Source organism: Onychomys torridus, chromosome 19, assembly GCF_903995425.1.
Source record: "Onychomys torridus chromosome 19, mOncTor1.1, whole genome shotgun sequence".
NCBI lineage: Eukaryota > Metazoa > Chordata > Mammalia > Rodentia > Cricetidae > Onychomys > Onychomys torridus.
Genome location: NC_050461.1, coordinates 26,706,066 through 26,733,729, shown reverse-complemented (window position 1 = coordinate 26,733,729; position 27,664 = coordinate 26,706,066). Strand labels below are relative to the sequence as shown.

Genomic DNA, 27,664 nt, shown 5'->3' with positions numbered 1-27,664 from the left:
CTAGATCATATATTCATATTGATATATTGATATATTCATATTCATATATTCATATATATTGCTAAAGCACATTTTTTGCCAGTCTGTGTTCCTACTAGGGACATGTGAGGGACCAACCTAGTTGCTTTTTGAAGGCTGAAGTTGAACTGTTTGGCTTCCCTTTATGTTTTTAAGTTAACAGCTTTATTAGAACATGATTTAGTGTAACAAAACCTATCTGCTTAAAGAACACAATTCAATAATCATTGAATCCTTGATGTCCTTGTCCCCTAAAATAAAACAAAATAATCTTTAAGAAAAACACTACAATTAAACTTATAATTTATCTAGAATCGAAGAGAGGAGTGAGGTCTGAGACAGACAGCAGTGTGTGGACCACCAAGTGTACATATCTTCAGATGTGACATCAAGGTGCCTGTCTTGTATCTTGTTGGGTATTGTTTTAGAAAATGTGGTGAATAAATATGCTCAGGATCAATGAGTTGGAAAACCTTCAGCATTGAGATAATGACCATTATTTGCAGATAATAATAATACACAGAAAAACAAATAGAATGTAATGAAAGAAAAAGTCGAGAATTTTCTTAAGTTTTCTAAGATGACAAGTTACAAAAAAAGTGTAAAACAATAACAGAGACATACATACATATTTATAAATAAAAACACGCAGCTATGAGATCATTTATAATTGTTCACTATATATATTAGGATTAAATATTGAATAGTTACCTGACTTAATCACGTATGTATATGTGACCTGAACAGAGAAATATAAATGACTAAGGGGATGATAGGAACTAAAGGGGGGGATAAGGTGAATAAAGGCAGGTAGAAGGCTAAGGAATGAGTACACTCACCCCACAATAGGTAGTTATATGAAAAAGAGGAAACACATTTTCAAAGAACCACAAAATATATGGAAAAGTGTATTAAAAATAAATAGATATATTGAATATTTGAATTAGAAATTTGACTATTGTAAATATTTTGATTCTGAATTAGTTTATGTTTGGCTCAATGATAAATGTAACTTACATTTTATAATAGTAATTATGGTAATATCAGTCCTTGAAGATATAACTGTAAAGTTTATTATGGAGAACAAAAGAGCAATAATATTTAAATATTTTTCAAAATTGAATGCTGAGGAAGTATTTTTCTACAAATATTAGCACCTAATATAAAGTTATAAGTTATATTACATGTTATGGAAGCGGAATATTACTTTGGTGTGGGGAATTAAGATGTTTATTATGTGGAGCCTTCTAATCTACAAACAGACTATCTCTCCATTAATATTCACATACAATTCAGAGAAAGCATATCAAACTGGATCACCAACCTTCTAACACATAGCAAAAAAAAAAAAATAGAAGTAAAGAAAAAGTTATTATTTAGCTAAGACTAATTCTATTTGAAGCAGCTTTCATATTACAAATTACAAGACTGGTTAAAACTAAAACATAAAACAAAAAAATCAATAAATGATTTTTTTATCATGATGAGGCAGGTCTATAATCTTAGCTATAATCTCAGGTATCTGAGGCAGGGGGATCACCAAGGTCAAGATCTTCCTGAGCTTCAGAGTGATTTGAAGGCTGGACTGAACATCTCATCTAGACTCTTTCCCCCAGAAAAATAAATAAAGGAAAATAGGGCTGAGGGTGTAAATTAGTGCAGAACACTTGATTGGCATGTGTGAGGCTCTAGGCTCAATTTTTAAACACACACACAAACACACACACACACACACACACACACACACACACACACACAATATTAACAAAAAGATAAATTTGTGGGAAGTTAACTGAGAGACGACCAATGGACAGAAGTAATTCAAATGGTTTCTACCTATATGGAATCTCGTTTGTAGTTACTGGTGTAAATTAATGCAACAGTGAAAACTTCCACATATGTAAAATTTAGCTACATTTTTTTTTTCTGATTGTGGGAATAAAGCTTCAAATAATGGCCAGCTCTCCTAACCAACTGAAAGAGGAAATCAGACACTCTCTGAAATTAAATTCAGCAATAGAAAGCCTAGCCCTTCTGAAAAGATTTGATATACTTCAGGTTCCACCTGTCAACACTCACTTTGCACATGTGCAGAGATTGTGGTTTAGGACTGCACTGTACTTGTCTATGCCTTGATCCAGCCTACCTAGAATAGAAGTCTATAGAAGAAATGGTCTTCTCATGTTTAAAGCATTAATCCAATGTTTTACATATCTGAGTACATTCTAAAGCAATAATCATTGCAGAATTTTTATTAAGACAAGATAATATAGCCAGCTTAAAAGTAATAGTAAGTAATGACAAATGTTACACTGTGTTATTAAGCCATTAAAAGTCTTATCTTTGAAAAATTCTTAAGATGTTAGGTTTCGTCATGGTTTGTATACTAAAGAGAGAAAATAAGCTGGGCGGTAGTGGCGCATGCCTTTAATCCCAGCACTCGGGAGGCAGAGGCAGGTGGATCTCTGTGAGTTCGAGGCCAGCCTGGGCTACAGAGTGAGTTCCAGGACAGGCACCAAAACTACACAGAGAAACCCTGTCTTGAAAAACCAGAGAGAGAGAGAGAGAGAGAGAGAGAGAGAGAGAGAGAGAGAGAGAGAGAGAACCTATACAAATACATTACATAGTAATGTTTCAATGTTTTAAAAAACTTTTCTACCTATATATACATAAATATTCAAAAGTTTATGTCAAGAATTAAGAGGCCCTCTCAGTCTAGTGAAAATATGAGTGATTTTGATAGTAAATATATCTGCATAGATGAACCCTACAGGCACACAGTGTCTCTCCACATGCTTCAAAAGTCTCAATGAACTTGTGGCTAAATTCTCAACTCAGCAGTTTCCTCCTCCACTGAACTGTAAAACATGAATGTCATAAGAGTTTACCCTCCACCTTGACACACAGCACACAGTAGGTATGTGATGGTTGCCTGTGCTTACTATGATTACCTTTAAAAAATATACAGGGAGTTTTTTTTAATTAAATTCAGCCCAGCCTAAAAAGACCTTTCAGGTTCAACTGTCTCCCGTATTTTCATTTTTTTTATTTCAAATTTTATTTTTATACAGATATTTGTGTTTTAATTTTACATATCAGCCATGGGTTCTCCCATTCCCCTTCCCTTTAGACCCTTCCCCCCCCCCATTCCCATCTCCTCCAGGGCAAAGACTCCTCTGGGGATTCAGCCCAACCTGGTAGATTCAGTACAGGCAAGTCCAGGCCCCTCCCTCCAGGCTGAGCAAAGTGTCCCCACATAAGACCCAGGTTCAAAACAGCCAGCTCATACACTAAGGTCAGGTCCCAGTCCCACTGATGGAAGTGGATGCAGAGATCCTCAGCCAGGACCCAGATGGAGCACCAGGAGTCCAATTGGCGAGAAAGAGGAGGGATTGTATGAGCGAGAATTGTTGAGACCAAGATTGGAAAAAGCACAGGGACAAATAGCCAAACTAATGGAAACACATGAACTATGAACCAAAAGCTCTGGAGCCCCCCACTGGATCAGACATTCTGGATAAGTGAGGCAACTGAATAGCTTATTTTCATTTTTTAAAAGTAATTGGTCCTTTATTCTTAGTTTTGATGATATAATTTTGATATTTTCAGTCACCTTTGTTTGCAAGTGAAATTTTTATTGAGAAGTTGAAGAGGGCTGTTAGACTGTCAATAACCTTACTAGTTACAAGCCATAGGTATAAAGCATAGAGAAAGTCTAGTTTGTTTACCTTCCTGTGTAAAGTGATCACAACAGCAAGTCCAATCCTTTTTGTCTTTTTATTCTCATCTAATTTTATTCCTGAAGTTGAAATTAGCTATCAGGAAACGTTAAAACTGTGCCTTCACTATATGAAACAGTGTAAACTGGCTACACATTAATAAAGAATTCACACACACACACACACACACACACACGCAAGAAAACAAAAGAACGCCTTCTAATGTAACATGGTAGCTGCAGCACTATGAAAAGCTGTGTCTAAACACAAATGTTTAGTCTAAACACCCTGAGAACTGACAACAGAATGTCACTTTTCCTCAATTATGTTCCAGTGTAGCAATAGCAACAATGTTAAGTTCATACTTGCATCCGTTAAATGTCAGTATTAAAATATATGTCCTGTACAGGCCATTTGCATACTGCATGCTCATTTCCGCCAAAGTGAACAAAGCTGTAACATAGGATGAGGTGGGGTAAGAAAACAGGGCAAGCATCCCCCTAAGAGCTGGGCAGATACCCACAGGCCGGGAAGACTGTCAGCAATTAGCACTCTCCGGGGAGGCAGTGGGAGCAGGGAGGCATAGGTTGGGGGGCTGAGCAGTGGGTAGGATGATGAGGGAGTCATGAATACATCCCAGTGTGATTAGGAGGCCTTGTGCCCACAGGAAGACTGCCTAGATCTTGGGCTCAATCAATGGCCTGAAGATAATTGTCAGAGGCCAGCAAGTCCCATCGGGCAGCATGGGCTACCCAAGCTTGAAAGTGTCAAATTTAGGTAGAATTTTCAAATTCCTGTTGTTCGGGACTGATGAAGGCCTATGCTTGGAGGGAAAGGTTTCTATTTTAGACTGGGGAAAGTCATTCAGTTTTCTTTATCTTGCAAATCAAACAATTTACACCATAATCTGCAACATCCATTTAAAACTTATGGTTACCTCAGAAAATTATACCTCTCTTAATTTGAATTTAATGTAAATGGATTTTAATTGTTTTTGCGTAACTGGGTAACAGATTAAAAAAACAAAACAAAACAAAACAAAACACTGACTACATGGCAAAAATCAGCAAATATGTCAAACAAAGCACCACGTTCCCCAGAAACACCATGGCATATGTTGACAGTTACAAAAGAATTGCTGCTGTTCTCACCCTTCACACCAGAATAATTTTTTCAATATTTACCTCCCATGTGTAGAGAGGGAAACATATGGGGCTTTACATAATCATAAGCACAAACAGGTGGCTACTTAGGTACATTTAATCTGCAGGCAACATCAATACCGAACAACACAATCAGCTCCGCATGGCTCCCAAAATCTTGCCACGAACATTCCATTAGCAAATTAAGATCATTAAAACAGAGGGAGGGGTGGTCTGCCATCTATAGCTTCACCTACCTCTCAGAGTCCTGAATAAAATGCATTTTCAAAAACACCTTGGCATTTTGTGGCTTCTTTTGTTCGAGGCAACTTGGGTAACTGTGCATAATGCACACCTTGTGAATACTGCAAGTAGCACAGCATGTGCACTTAAATGTGCTTACATCTTTCCTTGTACTCTCCCTGCCACTGCTCTTTATGAACATAAAATTACAGTGGTTAAATTTTGAGCCTTTTATCAAGGCATAGGTTCCGATTCCTGAGAGCAACCTTGAAATACTTCTCCAGAGTGGGCCACCTAAACATGTCACCCGAGGCTTATTTCCATTTTCAAACACTGTGGTGAAATCTGTGCAAATTATCATTGCTGGGAAAATTTGCTCTATGTATGCTTGGGCCAGAGTGGCACATTTTTGTCTTCGTCTATTAGAACTGGCCTGGAATACATAGTGTGCTTTAGTTGGCACTGAACTTGTAGTGATATTACACCATCTGACCTTACAATCTCCCTGCAATGGCTTTGAACCCAAGTGAAGGGAAACAAGAAAGATAATAACCAGTTTCTTTATGGATTGTCTAAACATGCTACTGATTTTAGTTTAAATATCATAATGACTTTATAAGGTAGGTGATATCATTTCCCATACTTTTTAGAAGAAGACATTGTATCTACAAAGGTTTATGTTCTCACATGCGTTGAGGAAAGCGCTGGGCCAGAACTGAATTCCAGTTTTCAGAACTGGCAATTCCCACGTGAAACTACCTAACTCTTACCATACATGTGCCTGAGTTCTCCTGCCCAAACTCAACAAATCCACAGCATTTTGAAGCTCCTCCAACAAAACTCAGTGTGATATTCTGAGGTGTGTATGGTCTGTGGAAAGAAGTTATGTCCAGCCATGGAGTTTCTGAATTCAGATCTGTTACTCATCCTTAACTTACTACTTAGGAAGAGAATGTTAACATAGACAAATTTGTATGGCACATTTATTACAACAGAACCTCAGCTATGGGTGTCAAGTTATACCATCTGAGCTGAGATTCAGTTGTTGGCTAAACATCTCAAACTTGTACAATGTCCTTCCAAAGAGTTTAGATGCCTCTGAGGAAAAGGTTCTATAGTGGGGTTCTTTCACCTAGTATAATTGAATCAAAGAGAAAAAGATGAATTAAAAGGTTTTGTGATGTACTCTTCACTGTACGCTAAAAGAAATATTAAAAGCTTTCTATAGCTACTGCAGACTATCTCGGTGCAATTATTGATACAATGATGCTTGGACATTGGAATTCTACAGCCTGGCTTAATCTGCAGCTTGGTCTTTATCTTTGATGTATTCTCTTCCCTCTCAACTACTCAACTGAACTTCCATGAGGCATTTCCAGGTCACAAACTTGGACTTGCTTCCCTTTCCTTACTGGGGTCATTTTGAGACTTTCCACAATTGGTCTTAGTCAAGAGGATGAAAAGTACTCATGAAAATTTTTCTATGAAAATTATAGGACTCCATCATTGTCTCATGGTGTTCTGTAATTATCCAGTATTCAACTAGGAAATCTAGAGATGTTTCTCATGGCATTATTCCTGTGTACTCTGGCATTTGCTCAAGGACTTTAGCTTTCTTTTTTACAGGATATTCCATGTACATAGTTGCAACCTGAGGTTGAATATATATTCAAATGCTTCAAGTTCTACTTAAACACTGGATTTATGGAGTCTTTATGATCTACTACAGAATATCTTGGGGATGCAACAAAATGATAGAAAAGCAACAAGGAACATATAAAGTGAGAGATCTTTTAGGCAAATACTGAATAACAAGGATGTTTAGGAATTTGATTATAAATCAAACTATCATTGGAGATTACTCAAGAAAGTCTCTGCTTTACTGATGGTAAGAAAAGATTCACAGATATCTACACTGGACAGTCTATCTCCAAGCCAGCTCCTTCACACACATCATTCCTTTAATTTTTTAAACTATATCATATATATATATATATATATATGCTTTTAGATCAAGTTTATCTGCTTCTGTTTGTATATGTTAGATTTTACTTGCATCTCAGAGGTAAATGTTTCTTTAAAATAACTGTGGTTATATGTTTATATTTGTTAACTTTGAAGTATTAAGGGATGGTCAGCCTATTTTCCTGTTTCATTGGGCTGGAGTAATATTATTCTACCTCATCATGTAGCTGAGGAAAAACTTAGGTGGGAGTAAAAACACCAACTCTGTCCTGTTTAGCTTTGTTCCCATGTGTTGGTGATGGAATTATTCTCAGTACATGGTTTCTTTTAGGGCATGTTTGAAGACATTTGCCCATTTCATGAGGATCACTGTATTTGAAACCTATAATCATTTATTTAAAAATCTGCTTCAGTGTGGCTGGTGACCTACAGCACACTAATGTCCATGAACTTGGCTGGGCAGTTCTGTCAGCCCACCTGATTCATTGAGTCTCTAGTCCTCCCTCTGCACATCACTACAGGAGAGATAGAGTACCACCTGATACCAGGGACTAGTGCCAGACAATGTCTTAAAGAACAGTCATTTTCATTTTCTTCTCTTGTTAGATTTCTATGTCTTTCTACACCCCAAAGGGAAGATAGATATCCACCTGGAAGCAACCTGTGTCAACTTATGAAAGACCTGGCAGCTGGTGATTTGTCATAATGATGTAAAGTTGAAAATGCATAACTTTTTTAAAAATATGAATGAAATATAATGAAAAGCATAAAATGATTAAGGCTTTGTACCTTTGAAAGCCAAAAAATCTACTATGTTTCTATGAGTTTGTGATAAGAGAAAGTTTATTCAAAATTTCACATCTGTATTTGTGAAACCTTCATGTTTTATTAATGGGAACTATTTTATGTTGCTATTTTGAAAATGAAATTGTATCATGCATACAAATTGTTGCCCATGGTGAACTGCTAATACGTTAAAAACTCTAATATTGCTGATATGAGAAGATAATGAGAAAAAGAAGCCAAATTTTATTTCAACATTATTTATGTTGGAGATAGAGGAAATAGATTTGGTTGCAACTAGGAAAGAAGGTTGAGAATTAGACTAGAGTGGAAAGATTCAGTAATCTTCTAAATGATTTTATATGGTGGATTCGTGGTCATGCTCTGATATATTTTGAGGAGACATAACTTTTAAATGTATACTCTAATTCTGTGAAAATTGATTATACAGGAGAGAAAAGGGTAAAACAAACAAACAAACAAAAACCAAAAAACGAAACTATCTGATGAGAATAAACCATGCACAGAGAACTACCAATGAGTGATCCTGTCTTTCTGGGTTTGGGGGAGACAGGCTGGTCTGTGCCAAGGGAAGACCACCTGGGAGCGCCGCAAACATGCCTTGTGACTCAGAATAAACACGTTGTTCTTGTGAACAGTGTCCTTGTAAGTCATATGTGTGACAGGGAGACAGATTGGCTTAGCGGCTAGAGGCAGAATTTGGATGTCACAGCTCTTATTAGAGATTTTTAGAGCCGTGATTAGGCTGTGAAAATTGTGACCTTTTCCATGTTTCCCAGTAGTGATGTTTGCTTTACTGTTCCCAAAAGATAATTATCAAGATAAACAGTGCATATAAAACATTGTTCAGACTTGGATATGTCTAAAAATGTCTCACTTATTAGTGTTTTGAACATCATTCAGTATTGGTAAAGGGCCGACAAGATGGCTCAGAGGGTAAAGGCTTTTGCTGCCAAGTCTGAAGATCTGACTTTTGACCCATAGGACACACATCATGGAAGGAAAGAACTGACTCCTGAAAGTTGCCCTCTGACCTCCTCTCATATGCCATGGCATGGGCACTTCCATACAATGTGTGCACATAAATATAATAAAAATCAGCAGCAGCCAGGCGGTGGTGGTGCACACCTTTAATTCCAGCACTTGAGAGGCAGAGCCAGGTGGATCTCTGTGAGTTTGAGGCTAGCCTGGGCTACCAAGAGAGTTCCAGGAAAGGTGCAAAGCTACACAGAGAAACCCTGTCTTGAAAAAACAAACAAACAAACAAAAAATCATAAGCTATAACTCCCTCACAATGTAAAATAATAGACTTGAAAGAATAAATTCATTTCTTAACTAACTTCACTACTTTAATTTACTTCATTTTCCTTATAAATTTTTTCTCAAGTAACATGTTCATTCTAAAAATTTATTCTCCTAATTTATGAATAACAGTAAGAGCCAACAAGATGGCTTAGCAAGGAAAGGTACTTGTGATCAAACTTGATAACCTGAGTCTCTGAGGCCCACATGGTAGAAAGGTAAAAGCCCAACCCCTCCAAGTTAGCTTCTGACTTTACCTGCTTCCCAGAGCATGTGTGTCACACACACACATGCACACATAATAGATAGATAGATAGATAGATAGATAGATAGATAGATAGATAGATAGATGGACGGATGGACGGACCGATAGACAAATAGATCAATGTGAAAGAATAGCACACATTATTTGGAAAAAGCATGCCCATAAAGGAAACCTCTAATTGTGAAATTATTGGTATCATATCCCTAAACATTGTGACCGGTGGCATCAAAGAGACCAATAGAGAGAACTGTTCCAGTTTCTCTAGATAGTTCACCACAGAAACGAAGCTTAAAGGGGACTATAGCTGAAGGAGCCATGTGTGTGGATAGACTTCTATAAAAAAAGATGCTGCCACTGCTAAAGACCAAGATTGTTTCCCACTGTCTGAAAAACAGACCTAAAAATAAATGAACATGATATTTGAACCCAGTGTTCAGACAAGTAAGTAAGCATGAACAGCAAGTTCGCTGCTTAACTAGGAGTGAGAAGAATAGGTTTTATTTTTCTCTGTTCCAAATCCTTGTATTCTTTGTGCAAAAAGATGATAGAGGTGATGAAATCCACAACAGACCTGTCTTGTGTTTAATTTTATGTTTAGCTTCTTACACTGTAAATTAAATATGCAATGTGATGCCATTCTCAGTAAAAGTAAACCTGTCCCATTTTACATGACACCAATGGCTAATTATTAGGAGGACCTCTTAGGACTGGTTGCAATAGTAAGTGAGAGAAAAATTAGTGAAACAGAGTCCCTGTATCCCACCATTTAGTATGTTAAACTATGTTCTATGTCACTTTCTAAGAGAAAACATACAAATTCATAGATACAACTTCTTCTTGCAATAAGACATCCAATAAGATGGAGTGATTTACCTGAAATAATAGTAGCTGGTGGGGGTCAGGTAACTTCTGATCCCCAATGTTTTAGGTCTGTTAATACTTTAGGTGACTCTACTCTTCAAGAAAGATGACTCTAAATAATTCTTCTGTGGCTCAAGTCATTCATATAGCTAAAACAGAAATAAAACTACTTTATGAGCTTCTAGATAGCCATTTAAAAACATATTTCACAAATTACTGGTACTTTCTATCTATTTATAATGACTGTAGAATCTTACAAGTAACTATACACTAACAAATGAGATTAAACACATGTGGGTACACACATGCTCACACACAGACTCAAGTAGTATGGCAAATTCAAGAATACAAAGTATTGGATTTTACTTGATATAAAAATTCCTAAAACAAACAAACAACAACAAAAAATCTTCCAAAGAAAATGCTTCTTTTTCCAGTAGTCTTCGTGTATACCATTTGGTAGATGAACAATTTTCAATATAGAAAGGTTTTAAGTACAGGGGATTGGGTTTTAGTTAAGTATAGTGTACTTGCTTGCTACATACAAGACACTGGTACCTTTTCAAGAATTTGTATTCTAAATGTAACCTGAATTCCTTTTCACTTTGTGTGATCAAACATAGAATTAAAGAACATTTTTTTCAGAAAAATTAGAAAAATAATTATAAATGTGCATATAAGATGCCACAACTTAATTAATTTGTTATATTGATAAATTTAATTAGAATACATTTATTGAATAAACCACCAAGATATTCTTCCATGCCATATCATTTAAGCTTTGCAAATATGCTCTCTCCTTAGAGCATGCTAGTATATTACATACTCACTCATCACTTTATATGAGAAAACAAGTTTTGTCTTTATTTTTCTATAGCATATACTAAAATCTATTTAACAAATACATTTCTGAATATAATATAATGCACACATGCCCACAAATAGAAAAAAAAGTAGCTTAAAGAAAGAAATTCCTTAGCATGTTAAAAAAGCTATGTTTCAAATAATAAAAATTCAAGGTAGTGATATTGAGAAAAGTACAGAATGTGAAATTAGTAAGATATAAATTATTATGATAATGAAAACACTGAAACTTTAGTAGAAAAATCAGAGAAGCTGATCTACAACACAATTTCCTTACCCAAGGCTCAGGGACATCACAGAAGATGGGGTGGAACGATTGTAAGTTAGAGGACCAGGTAAACTGCTGTGAAATTGTGTCTCATAGAAAGGACAGGGCTCCTTCACCAATGATACCTCAGCAATATGGCTGCCTGAACAAGACCAGAAGAAGCACAGCATCAATAGACGTTGCTAACACGGAAGGAGGAAATACCCAGAGGCCTACCCTAGACAGGGAACTACAGATGACTAAGGGATGCGGAAAATAGGAGAAATAGTCCTTCCCAGGGGTGAGCCTTTAGTTGATTACCCAATGCCAACTGGTCAGCCTGAAATCATATACTACTAACTAAATAAATTGAGAAGACTGTATTCTAATTACACACACACACACACACACACACACACACACACACACACACACACACACCAATAGCAACTAAAAAAAAGAGGCCATGATTTTAAGAGGAAGAATGGTGGGGGATGGGCATACAAAGGGATAGAGGGAGGAAGGGAAAGGAAAAATGATGTATTTATGTTTTATTTTTTGAAAACAGAGAAACAATACAAAGAAAGAATAATACACTGAAGATACTCAGTCCTGAGGGATGGTTAGGCGACTCAATGGGAAAAGGGCTTGCTATATGAGCATGAGGTCCAAAGTTCAGAACCCAAGTTAAAAATCAGGGCAGGCATAGCGGGTGTCTGCCATCCCAGTATTCAGGAAGCAAATTCAAGGGATGTCTGGAGCAAGCAAGCTAGTTAGACTAGATGATCAGTGAGCTCTGAATTCATGAGAGAGAACCTGCATCAATAAATAAAGTGGAAGGGGTTGAGGACATCACCCTCTGTCAATTCCTGCCTTCCCCCAGACATGGGTACCAATGGATGAACACACTCACAACTCATATGTATATACATATGCACAAAAATGAGTCCAAGCAACATTCTAAGCCAACATAATTTCATGAAGCCTTGTGAGGAGAGCTGATATACTGTGATACATTATGTTATGATTTATTAATGTGTGTTTTCCTCTGAGAATTCTATAGAAAGAAAAATTGGACATTCTACATGTCAAATTACCCTTTGGAGAGTCATAGTGCTTCAAAAGTAGCTTAGAACTCACACATTAATTAGAATGATGTAATTATTTTTCATTATGGTAAAGTATACACAACATCAAATGTATTTTAAAGCATATGGTTCAACTACACTTAGTACATTAATTCTCTGGTTCCAGCTGTACAGCTTTTCAATCAAAATCTGACTGCATCTATTTCCTTCCAGGAAATGTATTCCACTTTTTAATTGGTGTGTCTAAAGGAGAATATATTCACCGAAAAGCTAATCAAGTCTTCTCTTTTTTCAAAATTAGAAAAATGTAGAGAGATTAAATGCCTTTCTTAAAATCACATTGGTAGTTAAGACAGCACACATCTTAGCTGGGTTTCCTATTTCTGAAGACAGGGTATTTGGTATTTCAAGAAACTTCCCCTTGTTTCCATTTCTGTTCCTGTTCAGATGATTTAATAATCTAAGTATATGCTGACATTTTTCATAGAAGAGTTTTAAGACTCAAATAAGCATCTTGGGCTGAGGATATAGCTCAGTCAATTAAATACTTGCATAGCAAGCTTGAGGACCTGAGTTCTAACCTGAGTTTCTAGGTAAGGAAGCTGGGCATGGAGCCTATATAATCCCAGTTCTGAGAAAATGGAGTTTGGTCCTGGTCCTCACTGAAGAGCCTAATCGGTGAGCTCCAGGCCAAAAAGGGACCTTGTCTCAAAGGACAGTAGTATTCCTAAGGTGGTTTTTAGGCCTCTACACACATGTGCATGCACATCAACAGACTCATGCCCACACACTTATCATAAAATAGACACCTAAGATGTAAAAGTTAAACTATGCTTGCTTTATGACTTTATCATTACGATTTTCTGATGAGAGCTTTCAATATAATAACTCTAATCACATGATTCTCTTTTTAGGTCTGTTTAAGGTCATGGCTGATAAAACTCCATACCTTACAATGGAAGAAATCACAAGAACCATTCAAATTGGATCCAGCAGACTGGGACATCCTTGCTTTTATCACCTGAAGGATATACAGCTAGAGAATCTCACCATAAAGCAGGGTGAGCCAATAAGGCTGAACTCAGTGGAAGAGATTGATGGAGAAATACTGGTGAATTGCGGTGTGGTAAGGAGTCATCAGAGTCACTCATTTACTCTGCCATTGTCACACGAAGGAGAATTCTATGAGTGTGAGGATGAACATATTTATACCCTAAAAGAAATTGTTGAATGGAAGATTCCAAAGAACAGAACACGGACTGTGAAGCTTACAAATTTCTCAAACAAGTGGGACTTACCCAATCCATTTCCTGAAGACTTTTATGGGACTTTGATTCTCAAGCCTGTTTATGAAATCCAAGGTGTGCTGAAATGTAAGTATACACTGATAATGATGCCCTGGGTGAGTGAGCATTGTGTGGGTTTGTGAAGAACCCCACAATGGATTTAGAAACTGAAGAATAGGACTCTGTCCCTGCCATTCATTAAGTCTCTTAGATTTTTCATATGTGCTTAAAAAAACCACAACAGATCTGACTTAAGGAGCAAATGAAGTAGTGAGTATGCAGGTTATGTTATAAAGTGTATAATGCTATTCAAGCCCAGGATGCTGTAACTATCAGCTAAAGGTAGATTAAAATGCAAGTTCTCTTTATTACTGGTTATTACGAGTTAATTTTTAAAAGGAGTATCCAAAAGCAGCTTTCTTGTTTTTTTTTTCACACAGTGTCCTTTACTTCTATTTCATGACAACTTTTTTTTTTAATCTCAGCCTCTTATGACTAGTCACAATTCTTTTATTGTAGATTCTCTGACTTAAGGAAGAATGTAAGGTAAATTAATTTTCAAACTGTTATATTTCAATACATAATCTTCATTAATTTTTTTATATTTTAAAAGTACCTGCATAAAGCATTGCTATTCCAAAGATGTTAATACCTCAAAATTTCAAGCTTATGGTATGTAAATGAAGCCATTAGTGGATTATAGAATTCTGATCCTGGATCTAGCCAAGCCTGATAGCACACCCAATATATTCCTAGCATCTCTGGACACTGAGGAAGGAAGATGGCAAGTTCAGGCCTACCTGGGTGGGTGACACAGAGAGTTCAAGACCACCCTGGTCAACTTAGCAAGACTCTATCTCAAATAAGAAATTTTAAAAAAGGAACACAGAATATAGATGAGGACAATTGTATAACATAGGTGAGATCCAAGGCTCGATAACTTTCACAAGGGGAGCTTTGAGTGAGTTGTGTTGTTTCCAAAGTAGTACTAAAGAACTTAAAGATCATTAAGCTTGTGAAAAGCTACCTCCTTAAATGTCTCAAAATTGATTTTTCTCTTCCCTCGTTGTTCTTATACACTTATGAAAAGAAATTATGTGAATCTTTTGACAGGTTTTAGAATTGTGTGTTAAATTCTATCATGCTAAAAGATTTAATTAAAATTGGATCAATTCATTTTGATCTAAAGGTAGGAGAACAGTTTGTATGGTTTGATTTTATAAAATATTGAGACCACTGTAAATTTTAGAACTCATAGTAGTGCTGTGTTAGCTGGCCCAAAACAAGAAACTGAGATGGATGATTGAGTTTGTCTTACTGGTCATGAATAATAGATAGCATTTTCTTATTTTCAAATCAGTGAATTTTCTAAAATTATCATCTTCTACCTATTATATGCTTACAAATGAGAACAAACCCAGAACCCAAACATGTGGACAGAGGGGATAGAACATTTAATGAGTTTGGATTATGAATCAGGTGCTGACAGATGAATGAGAAGTAGTCAAATGATGCAAAGATGAATTTAAAGACCCACTGCAGAGGCAATTTATGGGAGAGTGGCTAAGCAAGTGAGTGGAAATTCAACATAGCTATATGAAAAAAAAAAAAGAGGGCAGAGATAAACATAAACATATGAATGGCAGGTGTGTGTGTGTGTGTGTGTGTGTGTGTGTGTGTGTGTGTGTAACCATCCACAGAAGGTCATGAAGTTTGTCCAAAGAGATAAACTTGAGATTTATTCTAATCAAGAAAGATTGTTAAGCTGGGAGAGGCAGAACATATGAGCATAGTAATTCCATCAGGAAATTCAGCTGGATAGGAGTTCTGTTCAGTGGACATAGCAATGGGAAAGACAGGAAACACAGATGTACTTAGGTATGTACAAGATGTACCATCCACGGGGTCTAGAAGTCTATTGGATGGGAACATGGTCAACTGATCAACCTTATTCTCAGCCTTTGACTTCATCTCCTGGTTGAATGGATATGCATTTATTAAATGTGAATAGCAGAAGGGCAAGGTTTGTTAAAGAAATTGTTTAGGTAGATTTAAATACAGTTTTCTGCCAACCAAGCAACAACCTTTGGCTAAACATCCTTCATGAAATGTTTCAGCCCTGTATTTACTATGAATTACAGTTAAATTTTAATGTTCCTTATGCTGGACCACTATTTTTGTAAAATTTTTCAGTGTTACTTCTTATCTGTTTGGCAGCTCAAGATATGTACTGTGAGAGACTAGTTTGCATGTATATAGACTGCAGAGTATTTAGAGGAAAAAAAAAGATGGTAGCCTGCCACAAGTGCCCCATTAAAAAAAGAAACTTTTGTGTTATAGGTGTTTTCCCTGAAATATGACAAGGGAATGATGCTTTCACTCCATCGTGGCTTTCCTTTGCATTTTTGCATTTTTTTTTTTTTTTGATTGAGGTTAGATACTCCTTGAACTCAAGAGACATTGTACAGTTGCTTCTACCATACCTGGGCATCAGTCTAAACCCCTTAGGCTTGAGTGTTTTTTCCCCCAAGATGACAGTAAAAAAGAACTGGTCTGGGAGGGATAGGATGTTTTATAGTAACCTTAGAGGAAGGTGGAAAATCATGGGTCCCTAAAGGGCTATGAAATACTGATTTCCTGGGGGGAAAATGAATATGGTAAGTAACTAAAAGGAGGGAATACAAATATTTTCCTCTTAAAGCTGGTTTTTATGTTATTAATATGTTATTAGTGTGATAATTCATATCCCAGTAAAAGAAAAGCAGCAGAAACAATGCAGCAGTTCCGACCTGTGGTTCACAACCCCTTGGCCGTCAGATGCTTCTTTCACAGGGGTCTCCTAAGACTATTGGAAAACACATTTTTACATTACAGTTCCTAACAGTAGCAAAATTATAGTTATGAAGTAGCATGAAAATAATTTTATGGTTGGGGGTCCCCACAGCAAGAGGAACTGTATTAAAAGCTCAAAGCATTAGGAAGGCTGAGAACCACTGTGTTAAAGGGAAAAACATGTTCCTGGTTTCTGGTCAAAATGCCATTCTAGGCCTAATATGTTCCTGGCTACCAGACACACTCAGAGATTGGTCAAAGTGTTACCATGCTATCAGGATAAGTATCTGAAATCTGTAATTATTGGTCTCATAAAAATAATTTCAATATGTGTGTTTTAGTTAGGATTTCTACTGCTGTGAAGAGACACCATGACCATGGCAACTCTTATAAAGAAAAACATTTAATTGGGGTAGCTTGCTTACAGTTCAGGGGTTTAGCCCATTATTATCATGGCAGGAAGTAAGGCAGCATCCTGGCAGATATGGTGCTGGAGGAGCTGAGGGTTCTTAAATCTTGACCCACAGGCAACAGGAAGTGGTCTGGAACACTGGGCATGGCTTGAACATATAAAAGCCCTCAAAACCCACCCTCACAGTGACACACTTCCTAATAGTGTCACTCCTGTGAACTTATGGAGGCCAACTACATTCAAATTACCACAAAGTATTTCTGTTTTTTAAAAAAGATATGAAATTCATGTGATTGGGCACATGAAAGTTTCAATATTTATAAATTTAAGTTTGCTTTATAAAAATAGAGGTCTTGAATATTGACTTTGTTAATATTATGTTTTGTTGCATGCATTAATGATTAGTTACTTCTTAACTAAAAAAAAAAAATCAACATCATACAGATCCCTTTCCTTAATCTTTCAGAGAAAAGCTTAATGCTGCTCAAAGCTTGGGGGCCCAGACTTTATGATGTTATAGAAAGACATCTACTCATGCAAGATGCAGATGGTTAAAAACACTAAGTAAAAAGGAGACTCAAAAGGATAGTTTTGGATATTGTATTTTAGATGATAAGTGAATAGGAGATAAATACCCCCATTTGTAGTTTCCTAAGGCCTTTTGGCATCACTATGCAATTTCCTTTCTTTCTGTCACTTAGTTTTAAAAATACTTTCAGCTTTTTATTAAAATAAAAAAGCTGAGTAATACCCAAGAAAGATGTGACAAAGTTACATGGAAACACTACGGCTTTGACCGTTCTCAAATTTCCCTACATTCTCCTACTCTGAGGTAACTCCTGTTAGTATTTTCTTCCCTGCTGTCTGGAATTTGCTTTCCCATTCCCTAATAATAGGAACATTGATGGTTTTCAAGACATGGACCATTTTAGATAGTAATGACTAACTTTCTCATATGGCCATGGGCATATATCTCCTCTTCTTATTTCCCATTTCCAAACTCACAGTGCATGGTGTCAAGTCTCAACACCAGCATTTTTGTTAATATGATTGTGACCCAAGTAGTTTATGATGAGTATAACTCTTTTCCTGTTGTGATGACTTTGTTGTTCTGGATTGGACTTTTTCAATCCTTCCCTACATCTCCAACATTTCTGATGAAAGAGAAAAAAAAGAAACTCAGACAATGCAATTTCCCAGAGTGAAGATGTCAGTCGATTTCTATTTTTCCCCTGAGGGCATTCCTTCTGGGGTCTCCCATCCTTACTCCAGCCTTAATGTGCTGCCATAGACATATTACATAGGGCTTCCATTACAAACCATCCTGACAGTGCCTTTCTCTGCCTTGCATTTGTGTTGAATAGCTGTTTCTTTAATCAAATACAGAAATTCCCCTTTCTCTATTTTCTGTCCATCCTCTACACCCATCCTAAGATAAGTAAAGAAACTGCAAGTTTGAAAATTTTTTTTATCTCCCATGCCCACACATGTGACAGACAGGTTAGCCACTATAAAATTCTAGGTGGACAACAATTTCCTGAAATCTCTGCTCCTCCCTCTTCTATGATTGCTTTTGAGAGACTGTGGCATCCTGTGGTCTCTGCTGTGGCCTGTGGTGGCCTGTTCTTTCACAGTGATGACAATTTTGGATCTGGAAATTTAGGTGTTTCCTTTCTGAAAAGACTTTTTTGATAATGTCTTCTCAGTAATATTTTGTGTTCTGTCTTTCTTTAACTTCCAGTTGCATATTACAGGCCCAGCCCCAAACTAAGACTTTTGTTCTGTCTCACTGACTTGGTTTACCTCCATGGAAATTCTCTTAATCACAGTTCCACTATAATGATGAATTTTAAATTTCAGTTCCCACATCTTTAATTTCTTAGAATTAGCTTATACGTCACTTAAAATAGGTTACCCTAATTTGGCTTTAAGAATGCAATAAGCTATTTTATTCCAGATAAGATATTTATATTTTCCCACAGTGTTGATGTTTATACCTGTATTTTATAGCCTTCATTTGGTTTCCTGGGGTTGTTGTTGTGGTTGTGTTGTTTTGTTTTTTGTTTGTTTGTTTTCTCCTTTTTTATTTATTATACTTGTGTTTTAATTATACACATCAGCCATGGGTTCCCCTGTCCTCCCCCCTCCCACCCCTGCCCCCACCTTCCTCCCAGCCCCTCCGCTCCATTACCATCTTCTCCAGGGCCAAGATTCCCCTGGGGATTCAATTCAACCTGGTGGATTCAGTACAGGCAGGTCCAGTCCCCTCCTTCCAGGCTGAGCAAAGTGTCCCTGTGTAAGCCCAAGGTTCCAAACAGCCAGCTCATGCACTAAGGACAGGTCCTGGTCCCACTGCCTGGATGCCTCCCAAACAGTTCAAGCTACTCAATTGTCTCACTTATCCAGAGGACCTGATCCAGTTGGGGGCTCCACAGCTTTTGGTTCATAATTCATGTGTTTCCATTTGTTTGGCTATTTGTCCCTGTGCTTTTCCAATCTTGGTCTCAACAATTCACACTCTTACAGTCCCTCCTCTTTCTGGACAATTGGACTCCTGGAGCTCCACCTGGGGCCTGGCCGGGGATCTCTGCATTCACTTCCATCAGTTATTGGATGAGAGTTCCAGCATGACAGTTAGGGTGTTCGGCCATCTGATCACCAGACTAGGTCAGATCAGGCTTTCTCTCGACCATTGCCCTTCAGTGGATGCATTATTGTGGATTTCTGGGGACCTCTCTAGCACATTGCTTCTTCCTGTTCTCATATGGTCTTCATTTATCATGGTCTGTTATTCCTTGTTCTCCCTTTCTGTTCTTGATCCAGCTGGGATCTCCTGCTCCCCTAAGCTCTCTTTCCCTCGAACCTTGCCCTTCATCACTCCCACTGTCATCCAGGTTGTTCATGTAGATCTCATCCATTTCTCTGTCATTGGGTGATCCCTGTGTCTTTCCTAGGGTCCCGTTTTCTAGGTAGCCTCCCTGGAGTTGTGTAGCAGTCTAGTCATCTTTGTTTTACATCTAATATCCTACTATGAGTGAGTACACAGTTTTGATCAGCCATTCTGATGAAGTGGTTTCATTAGTGCCTGCTATTTGCATGCGAGACAACTTTAAAAAACTTTCAGCTGAGGTACCATTTATGGATAATCTCTGTGTTTTTGAGTTCTAGGCTTTTTCGTCACAGCTGTCTCACTGGGAATTATCTTTACATACAGTTGTATGCTTTTTTTCCCCCTATGGAATTTATTCAGGTTCTCTGAGATATTGCCCCGCTGTCTTGTGGGGTTATGAAATCACTGAATGGGAATGACAAGTAGCTGAAGGACTCACCCTGGTCCCCATGGTTTTAGACTTAACACTTTTGTTTTCAGACGTACACTTTTCCCATTACTCCAGGGTCTGAGTTCCTTTCCTGTTTCCTGAGCAGAGAAGTAGTTGGGGGTGTGGGTGGGGGTTCGCACCATCCCTAGAATAGTGTGGAGACCTGAGTTTAATATTGGGACATTAAAAAAAGGTCCTTGGTTTTAACCACTAGCTTCATTTTCAGATTGAAGGGACTTGTATGTCTCCAATTCCTAAGCATCTTGGGAATTCGGCAGAACAAGAAAGACATACTTTTACCCATGTCTGTGTCCTCAAGCACATGCTCATTTGTGGTCCTAGTCTACTAAACCAGTCTACTAAACCACTTCACTTGCCAAAATAAGATTTCTGTCTTCCTTTACCTCACTTTGCAGACGTCAAATACTTTGACTCTAACTCTTTGGTTTTTTGTTCATGTTTGTTTGTTTGCTTGTGTGTTTTCTTTTCTCTTGGTTGTACTATTTTATCTTTGTGGTAAGTTTGAGGGATAAGAAGATTGGAAAAATATATTTTACTCATAAATCTCTTTGCTTACTTAATTAATCTTAGACCAAAATTTTAGCTAGACCTACTATAAACTTTGAATGGACTGGATGATATTATTGCAAATATTAATTTGTTGTACATATACAACAGTATTTTAGTAAAATAATTTTTCATGAATAAGGAAATTTCTAAGGTATTTACATTTATTTTAAAGCTTCTGATACAATAAATGTTAATAAGTACCCAGTAAGTCAAGTACAAGAGTGAGTGATTAAAGCAATAAAATAATGTTTATGAACAAATATTTAAATCACACCATACACCAGATCCTATTTAGGTAACAACATTTTTTTCCTGACCCAGCATATGTCTATTTGATTTATTATGATGGCATATTTGTGATTTTAATGATTAAAAAGAATGCTAGCTTCGTGGCACTGAAGTTGTTATTGTTTATATTCTTACTAAAGGATTATTTTGGTTAGAGGTGCTTTTCTTGATATATCCATGAACATTCTGTCATGACATGATATCTCATGTGAACAGACTAGTTAGCTTCCATTTCACCTATTTCATTACTGCTAACAGAAATATCAAAAGGAAAGCAGAAGGTGGTAAATATTTTCTTTATGTTTATATATGTTTTATACTACCAAATACTACATTTATTTCTGTTAGTATTCTTCACAGAAATATGTATTCATGTATATATACCTACTTATACATATATACACATATAATTGGTCAGTACATGTAGTATTATTTGTTTATGTAAAAGAATTGACTTTTGCAAGTGTGAAGCTGATAATAAGTCCTAAGCCTGTAGGGTGGGCAGGCAGGGTGGAAACCCAGGTGTGAAATAATGCTGGAACCTTGAGGCAGAATTTCTTTTTTTTCTGGGAAACCTTTGGTTTAAGACCTTCAATTGAGTTCAGTTGTTAGTAACATAGACACGGCATCTTCACAGCCAAACTTAGATTAGTGATTAATTAAGGGGGAATTATAGCCTAATCCTGTCTAGATGTAAAAATAATCATTGTGTGGCTGCAAAAGGAGACCCTGTCTTAAAAAATAAACAAAACAAAAAACCTAAACAAATAGAAAATATACTGAAATATATCATCTAGTATAAAACACATTATTTCTCAGATTTGTTTAAAAAAACTCAAAGCATGAAAGGTAAAATAGTGTTGTAAATAAACATATAGCAAAAACATGTATCTTCATTTTTAAATGACTTAATTTCTCAATGAGGGTCATAGAATATTTTCTTCAAATCTCAAGGTTTAGAACAAATCTATATTTTTTTAATGTTTAAAATATGAACAAGTGTTATCATTGCATAGTGGTGCCCATTTTTAATATGCATTGGTGTTTTGCCTGCATGTGTGTGTTGTGTACCTGGAGAATTTCTCTCCAGCTCCCACCAAGCTCCAGCAGTCCTACAGTCTACTTACAAAATAAACACACAGACGCTTATATTATTTAAACTGTTTGGCCTAATGTCTCAGGCTTCTAGCTATCTAGTTCTTACATCTTAAATTAACCCATTTCTATAAATCTTTACCTTGCCACATGGCTCGTGGCTTACCAGTATCTTACATGTTGGCACTCATGGCGGCAGCTGGCAGTGCCTCCTGACTCAGCCTTCCTGTTCCCATAATTCTCTTCTTTGCTTGTCCTGCCTATCCTTCCTGCCTGATTACTGGCCAATCAGCATTTTATTTACACACAGTGATATCTACAGAACTGGAATTGGAGTCACAGACAGCTATGAGCTGCCATGTGGGTGTCCACTTTTAATCTGAATACTTGGGAGGCATAGTCAGACAGATCTCTGTAAGTGTGGGGCCAGGCTAGTCTACATAGTGAGTTCTAGGATAGCCAGGGTTACATATGGAGACCTTGTCTTGAAACACTCAAATATAAACAAACAAATGAATAAATAAATAAAATATGAACGTGAGAAGTTAGAGGAGATTATCTAGAGAAATGCCAGAGTATAACATTAGTACACTTGAAATAAATCTGAATAAATTTTTTTAAAAAATCAATCACAAAATAAATACCAAGAAAATTTGGGTTAAAATGGTTGAGCTAGAAAATACATTTTAATTTAAGAGTCTGGAAAAATTCAGAACTCAGAAATCACCACTATAACTCCTAACTGTGGTGTAATAAAGAGGATTATCCATTCCAAGAATGTAACAAAACAATTCACTGGCTAATATACTGCCACAGAATTTATAACAGTGCTTTTGTTTAAAAAAAAATGCCAATATGTACCTTAAAAGGCAATTGACAAAGAGATCAAGCTTAAAAAGTGAAACTGCCCAATGAGTAAGTAATGACCCTCCTATTAAATAACAATACAGGGGAAAGGAAGTGGGGAGGAGCCATGGCTGTGTAACTTGTTTCACGTGGTACTCCCTGCCTTCATGTTCTCAGTAAGACCACCCAAGCAGATGTTCAGTGTTCTACAAGGGAAAATTTTGTATCCAAGGAAACATGCACTGCCCAACACTGACTAAGATTAAATGTAATTGTTTGTTTTCTCTTGGAAGATAATTTTTACTGGGTCCTAAAAAGTCAGACTGAGATAAGAGGGCCTCTCTGGTGGGTCATACAGAAAGGCAGAACCCTCTGAATAACATTTGGAGTGGGGGAGGGAGGGAAGGAGAGAGAGAAAGAGAGAGAGGGAAAATGACTAAGGCACACACAGAGATCAGAACCAGTCTTGGTTTGTTAGAGAAAATGGCACCAAATTGCTTTTCATAACAACTCCCTTTGGATAACCTGATAACATACCCGGCCAGAATAATTCATATTTACCCAGAAGGAAAATTTGGGAAGTCTAAACTATGGTTGTCAAGTACATATTGCTTCTGCTTCAGTCTAGTTTCAAACTAGAAAATTTGCAACAAATACCTCCAGGAATGCCTCTCACGCTGAGTTACTGCTGTCTTTTCTGTCTGTCATTTTGAAGTCAAAGACAGCGCCTCAGCAAGTGACATTTTCTAACTCAGCTTACATTCTTTCTATCTCCTTTTTTATCAGGAAAGAAAATTGCATTTTTCCCATTGTAAAATAACAAGTGCTTCTTAAAAGAACTCAGAACACACACACACACACACACACACACACGCATACACAAACACAGATGCACATGCAAGTGCACATACATATGTACACTAAACAACCAGAACTATATTTTACAAAAATTCAACTGGGTAATCAAAATTCTTTATAAATTTATTTAAAATGTGATTTTCCTTCTCCTACTATGGATATTTTAAATAAAAGCATGTGACACTGTTTTCTGAGAAAAATGAAAGTGCTTGAGAGATCTAGGGGTGATTCTTCGCTGTAACTGTACTCACATATGAAGAGTTACATCTACCCCACATTTAAACCATAGGATGTCAAGCTTTCTTCACTTGCTCCCCCTTGTGAACCTCCTGCTAAGAAGGGAAGGTTTCAGTTCAGAACAAAGAATTCACAATATCTTATTTTCATGCTATTTGAATACAATATTCCTAGGCAGCGATTTTCTGGTATGTACTGTCCTTAGAGTTGCCTGTTTCATGAATTTTGGAAGACATTCTCCTGTTACTTCAGACATCTCTTCTGTTCTCTCTTCCACGTCTTGGTGTTCCCACATCATGTGTGACACATATTTTGTAACTGTCCTACCATTCTGAGCTCTTGGATTTCATTCTTTTCAATCCTTCTACCTTCACTGTAGGACATTTTACTGGCTTATCTTCCAACTTCTCAATTCTTTCCTTGGCTGTATCTAGGCGACTGTGTAATCCATCAAGTCATTCTTCTTTCTGTTCCAGTTTCCTTTTCCCCTAGACTTCCCACCTCTCTCTTGCATTACCTGTCTTTTTTTTTTTTTGCTTCGATGTGTCTCTTTGTATACTGATCATTCATTAAACACTCAGTCAGATACTTCCAAAATCTCTTCCACATTTAAATTTGGTTTGTTTCCCGACTGCTATTGGTTCGTTGGTAATTAGGGTCTCGGTAATTCAGGCTGGCCTGAAGATGAGCATGAACTCCTGATTCTCCTGCCTCCATCTTCCAAGTGTTGGGATTACAGGCATGAATGCAACTTGAATTTGGTTATGACACATGCTTTGCTTCATCAGGTTGCCCTTTGCCTTCTACAACACGCAATTACTCACCATAGGAAGCCAGACAAGATGTTTTAAGTGGAAGAAACAAAGTTAAATAGTGACTAGTGTGATGCTTCTCTGTTCAGAGAGAAGGTGTTTTTGTTGTTGTTGTTGTTGTTGTTCTTTTTTTTTTTTTTTTTTACTGTGCATGCTGTAGCTGTGTCAAAGGCTAAAATTTCCTGCAGTGTCTTTGCTCAGCCCTGCTTGCCTTTCTCTGGAAACTTCTTTGTAGCTAGGATCTCAGACGTCATTCTTTCATTCAGAATCCTGCTATAGTATAGGAGTTGTTAAAAATCTTTGGCCAGTGAGGTACTGCATTATCTTATGATTAAGGTTTACTCAGTGAGCCTGTGTTTCTTGGCTATGGTTTTCACAAGTGTTTCTCAGCACTGTTTGGGGATGACAGTCTCTCTATCCTGAGATGGAATTGGGTATTCCCCCTCCCTATGTGGAAACAGAAGAGGTTGTTGGGTATTTCCCTTTTCCCATGTAAAACCTGAAGTAAAGTTGACTTGGGTTGGGTAAGTCCTTCCTTCCAGTTGGGTAGGCTTTAGTAAAACCCCACTTGCTGGCTAGGCACTGATAAAATAACTGTCCCTAGACCAGTCCTCTGAAGAGATCAGAGGCTCTGGTAGCAGCTTTTATTCGTCACCTTGCAAAATTCACGAGGGGTTTTTCCCTCTAGTCTTCACCTAGAGAACCCGGTGTGTTTCTGGAAAGAAGGCACAGGAACGAGTAGGGGCCCTGAGAAGCACTTCCCGTATAGGTTAGTCTCCAGTTCACACTTGGATTCCAGCAACTAATCAATACCCCTTTAACATTCTTACTAGTGTCTGGACTCCAGTAGAAGTTCAGCTTGCAGTGAACTCTGACTCTGTATCATCTATACTTTAGTTTTAGGTTTCCTATTTCCCTATGACCCCCCCATTCTCTGATGGAACTAAAGCATATTGCCTATGCTATTTCTCTGTGTGTTTAGGCATATACAAAGTGATTTTATTCGGTGGGTTTTGTTTTAGTTTTAGTTTTGATAAACAATAAAGTGTTGGGCATAAAAGAGTTCCCTTTGCCAATATTTTTAGATCTTATGTCTCTATTATTTTATAGAAATTTGACAAAGGCTCATTTCATAGAGTAGACCATTGAATGAGAGAATTTGCAACTTTAAGGGACCCAGCTTAAATGGAGTCTATGTACTTTGATAGTAAAACTATTTTTACCTAGTGAAATTTTAAATAGAAGTATACTTTACTTAATCACTACTTTTAGTGTTCACTCAAAGGACATTGGCATGACATCTGCTTTTCTCTCATTTGGTTCCTTATCTCCTGGGATGGAGACAGCATTCTAGACGGGAATATATTGTTGGACAAAACAGTGAAAGACTTCTAATCTTGGTTCTACATTGTGGCAGCAAATAATAGGAAATGGTCATCATGAAAATGTAAGCTCTGTGAAATGACTGAAAGTAAAGGAAGGCATGGGAAGTGCAGAAACTGAGAAGAACACAGGGAAGGCATGGGCTGTCATTTTAAGCAGGACATTTAGAGTTGATCACATGGAACAGGCAATGTTTGGGCAGACTTGAAAAGGAAGAGGGGTCTGCCATGAACATATCTAACCAGGGGACCTACAAGCAGATGAGACAGAGCATGGCAAAGGAAAAGGATTGATGACAAGCTCTCAGAGAGAGGGCAATGAGTTAGAGTGAGGCATCTTAGCAGATGAAGTCAAAGTGGTACCAAAGACCGGGTCAGGACTTGGATTTATTTCATACTGTGGTTCTGTGAACAGATGGTAGATAGAATCATTTTAGCACCTAAAAAGAATATCTGGCTACTCCTTTGAAATCTGGCATTATGGAGACTCCTTGGGAAGACTTGGAACAAACCAGGTAAGAAATGATGTGGCACAGACCAGAATTGTCTTGATTAGGATGGGGTTTCTCAGGTAGTTGAAAAAGAGGAAATTTGAAGGTGTCTCTGGGATTGGTAGAATGAAGAAAGACAAAGAAGATGGAGAAAGTATTGGATAATGTTTGCTTTTTGGGGAAGGGCAGACTTTACTTCAAGAATGTTAACTTTTAGCCATCTACTATGTGTGCAAATAGAGATCTTAAATAGATACATGGAATTGAGGGGGATTACTTGGACAGAACAGTAGCAGATAGATGCTATTTAAAGGCATAAACACGCAATGTGAAGGTTATAGATAGAGAACTGTAGGTGAAGGGTGTAAATAGATGATGACAGCCACAACACTTTAAAAGGCATGTGTATGTGAGCAGTGGGTGGTGTGGAAAGAAAAGAAACCAAAAAGTGAGAAAAATCATACAAAAAGGGGGGAAATAGATCAAAGTGGAAGGAATCAAACCTGCTTTGTCCAATGCTATTGGTATATTATGAAAAATGATAGAGACTAACATCACTTCAGTAGCGTTAGAAATCCAAGGACCAACCCGCAGCAACTTTATATTATATTCACAGATTAGGGAATCTTGTAACTCTCACTAGAGGAACTTCATTGTGCAGCAGATGGAGACTAACACAGAGACAGGTAACTGGCCAAAGTATAGAGAATAAGCAAC

General features: G+C 37.2%; 1 protein-coding gene across 1 annotated transcript in view; it reads left to right on the top strand.

Moving 5' to 3' along the window:
• Positions 1 to 27,664, top strand: part of Themis (thymocyte selection associated) — a 174,431-nt gene that overhangs the window by 58,775 nt on the left and 87,992 nt on the right. Inside the window, exon 3 of the mRNA XM_036168522.1 lies at positions 13,433 to 13,891. Coding sequence (XP_036024415.1) covers positions 13,433 to 13,891 — 459 coding nt within the window. The remainder of the gene's footprint in view (positions 1 to 13,432; positions 13,892 to 27,664) is intronic.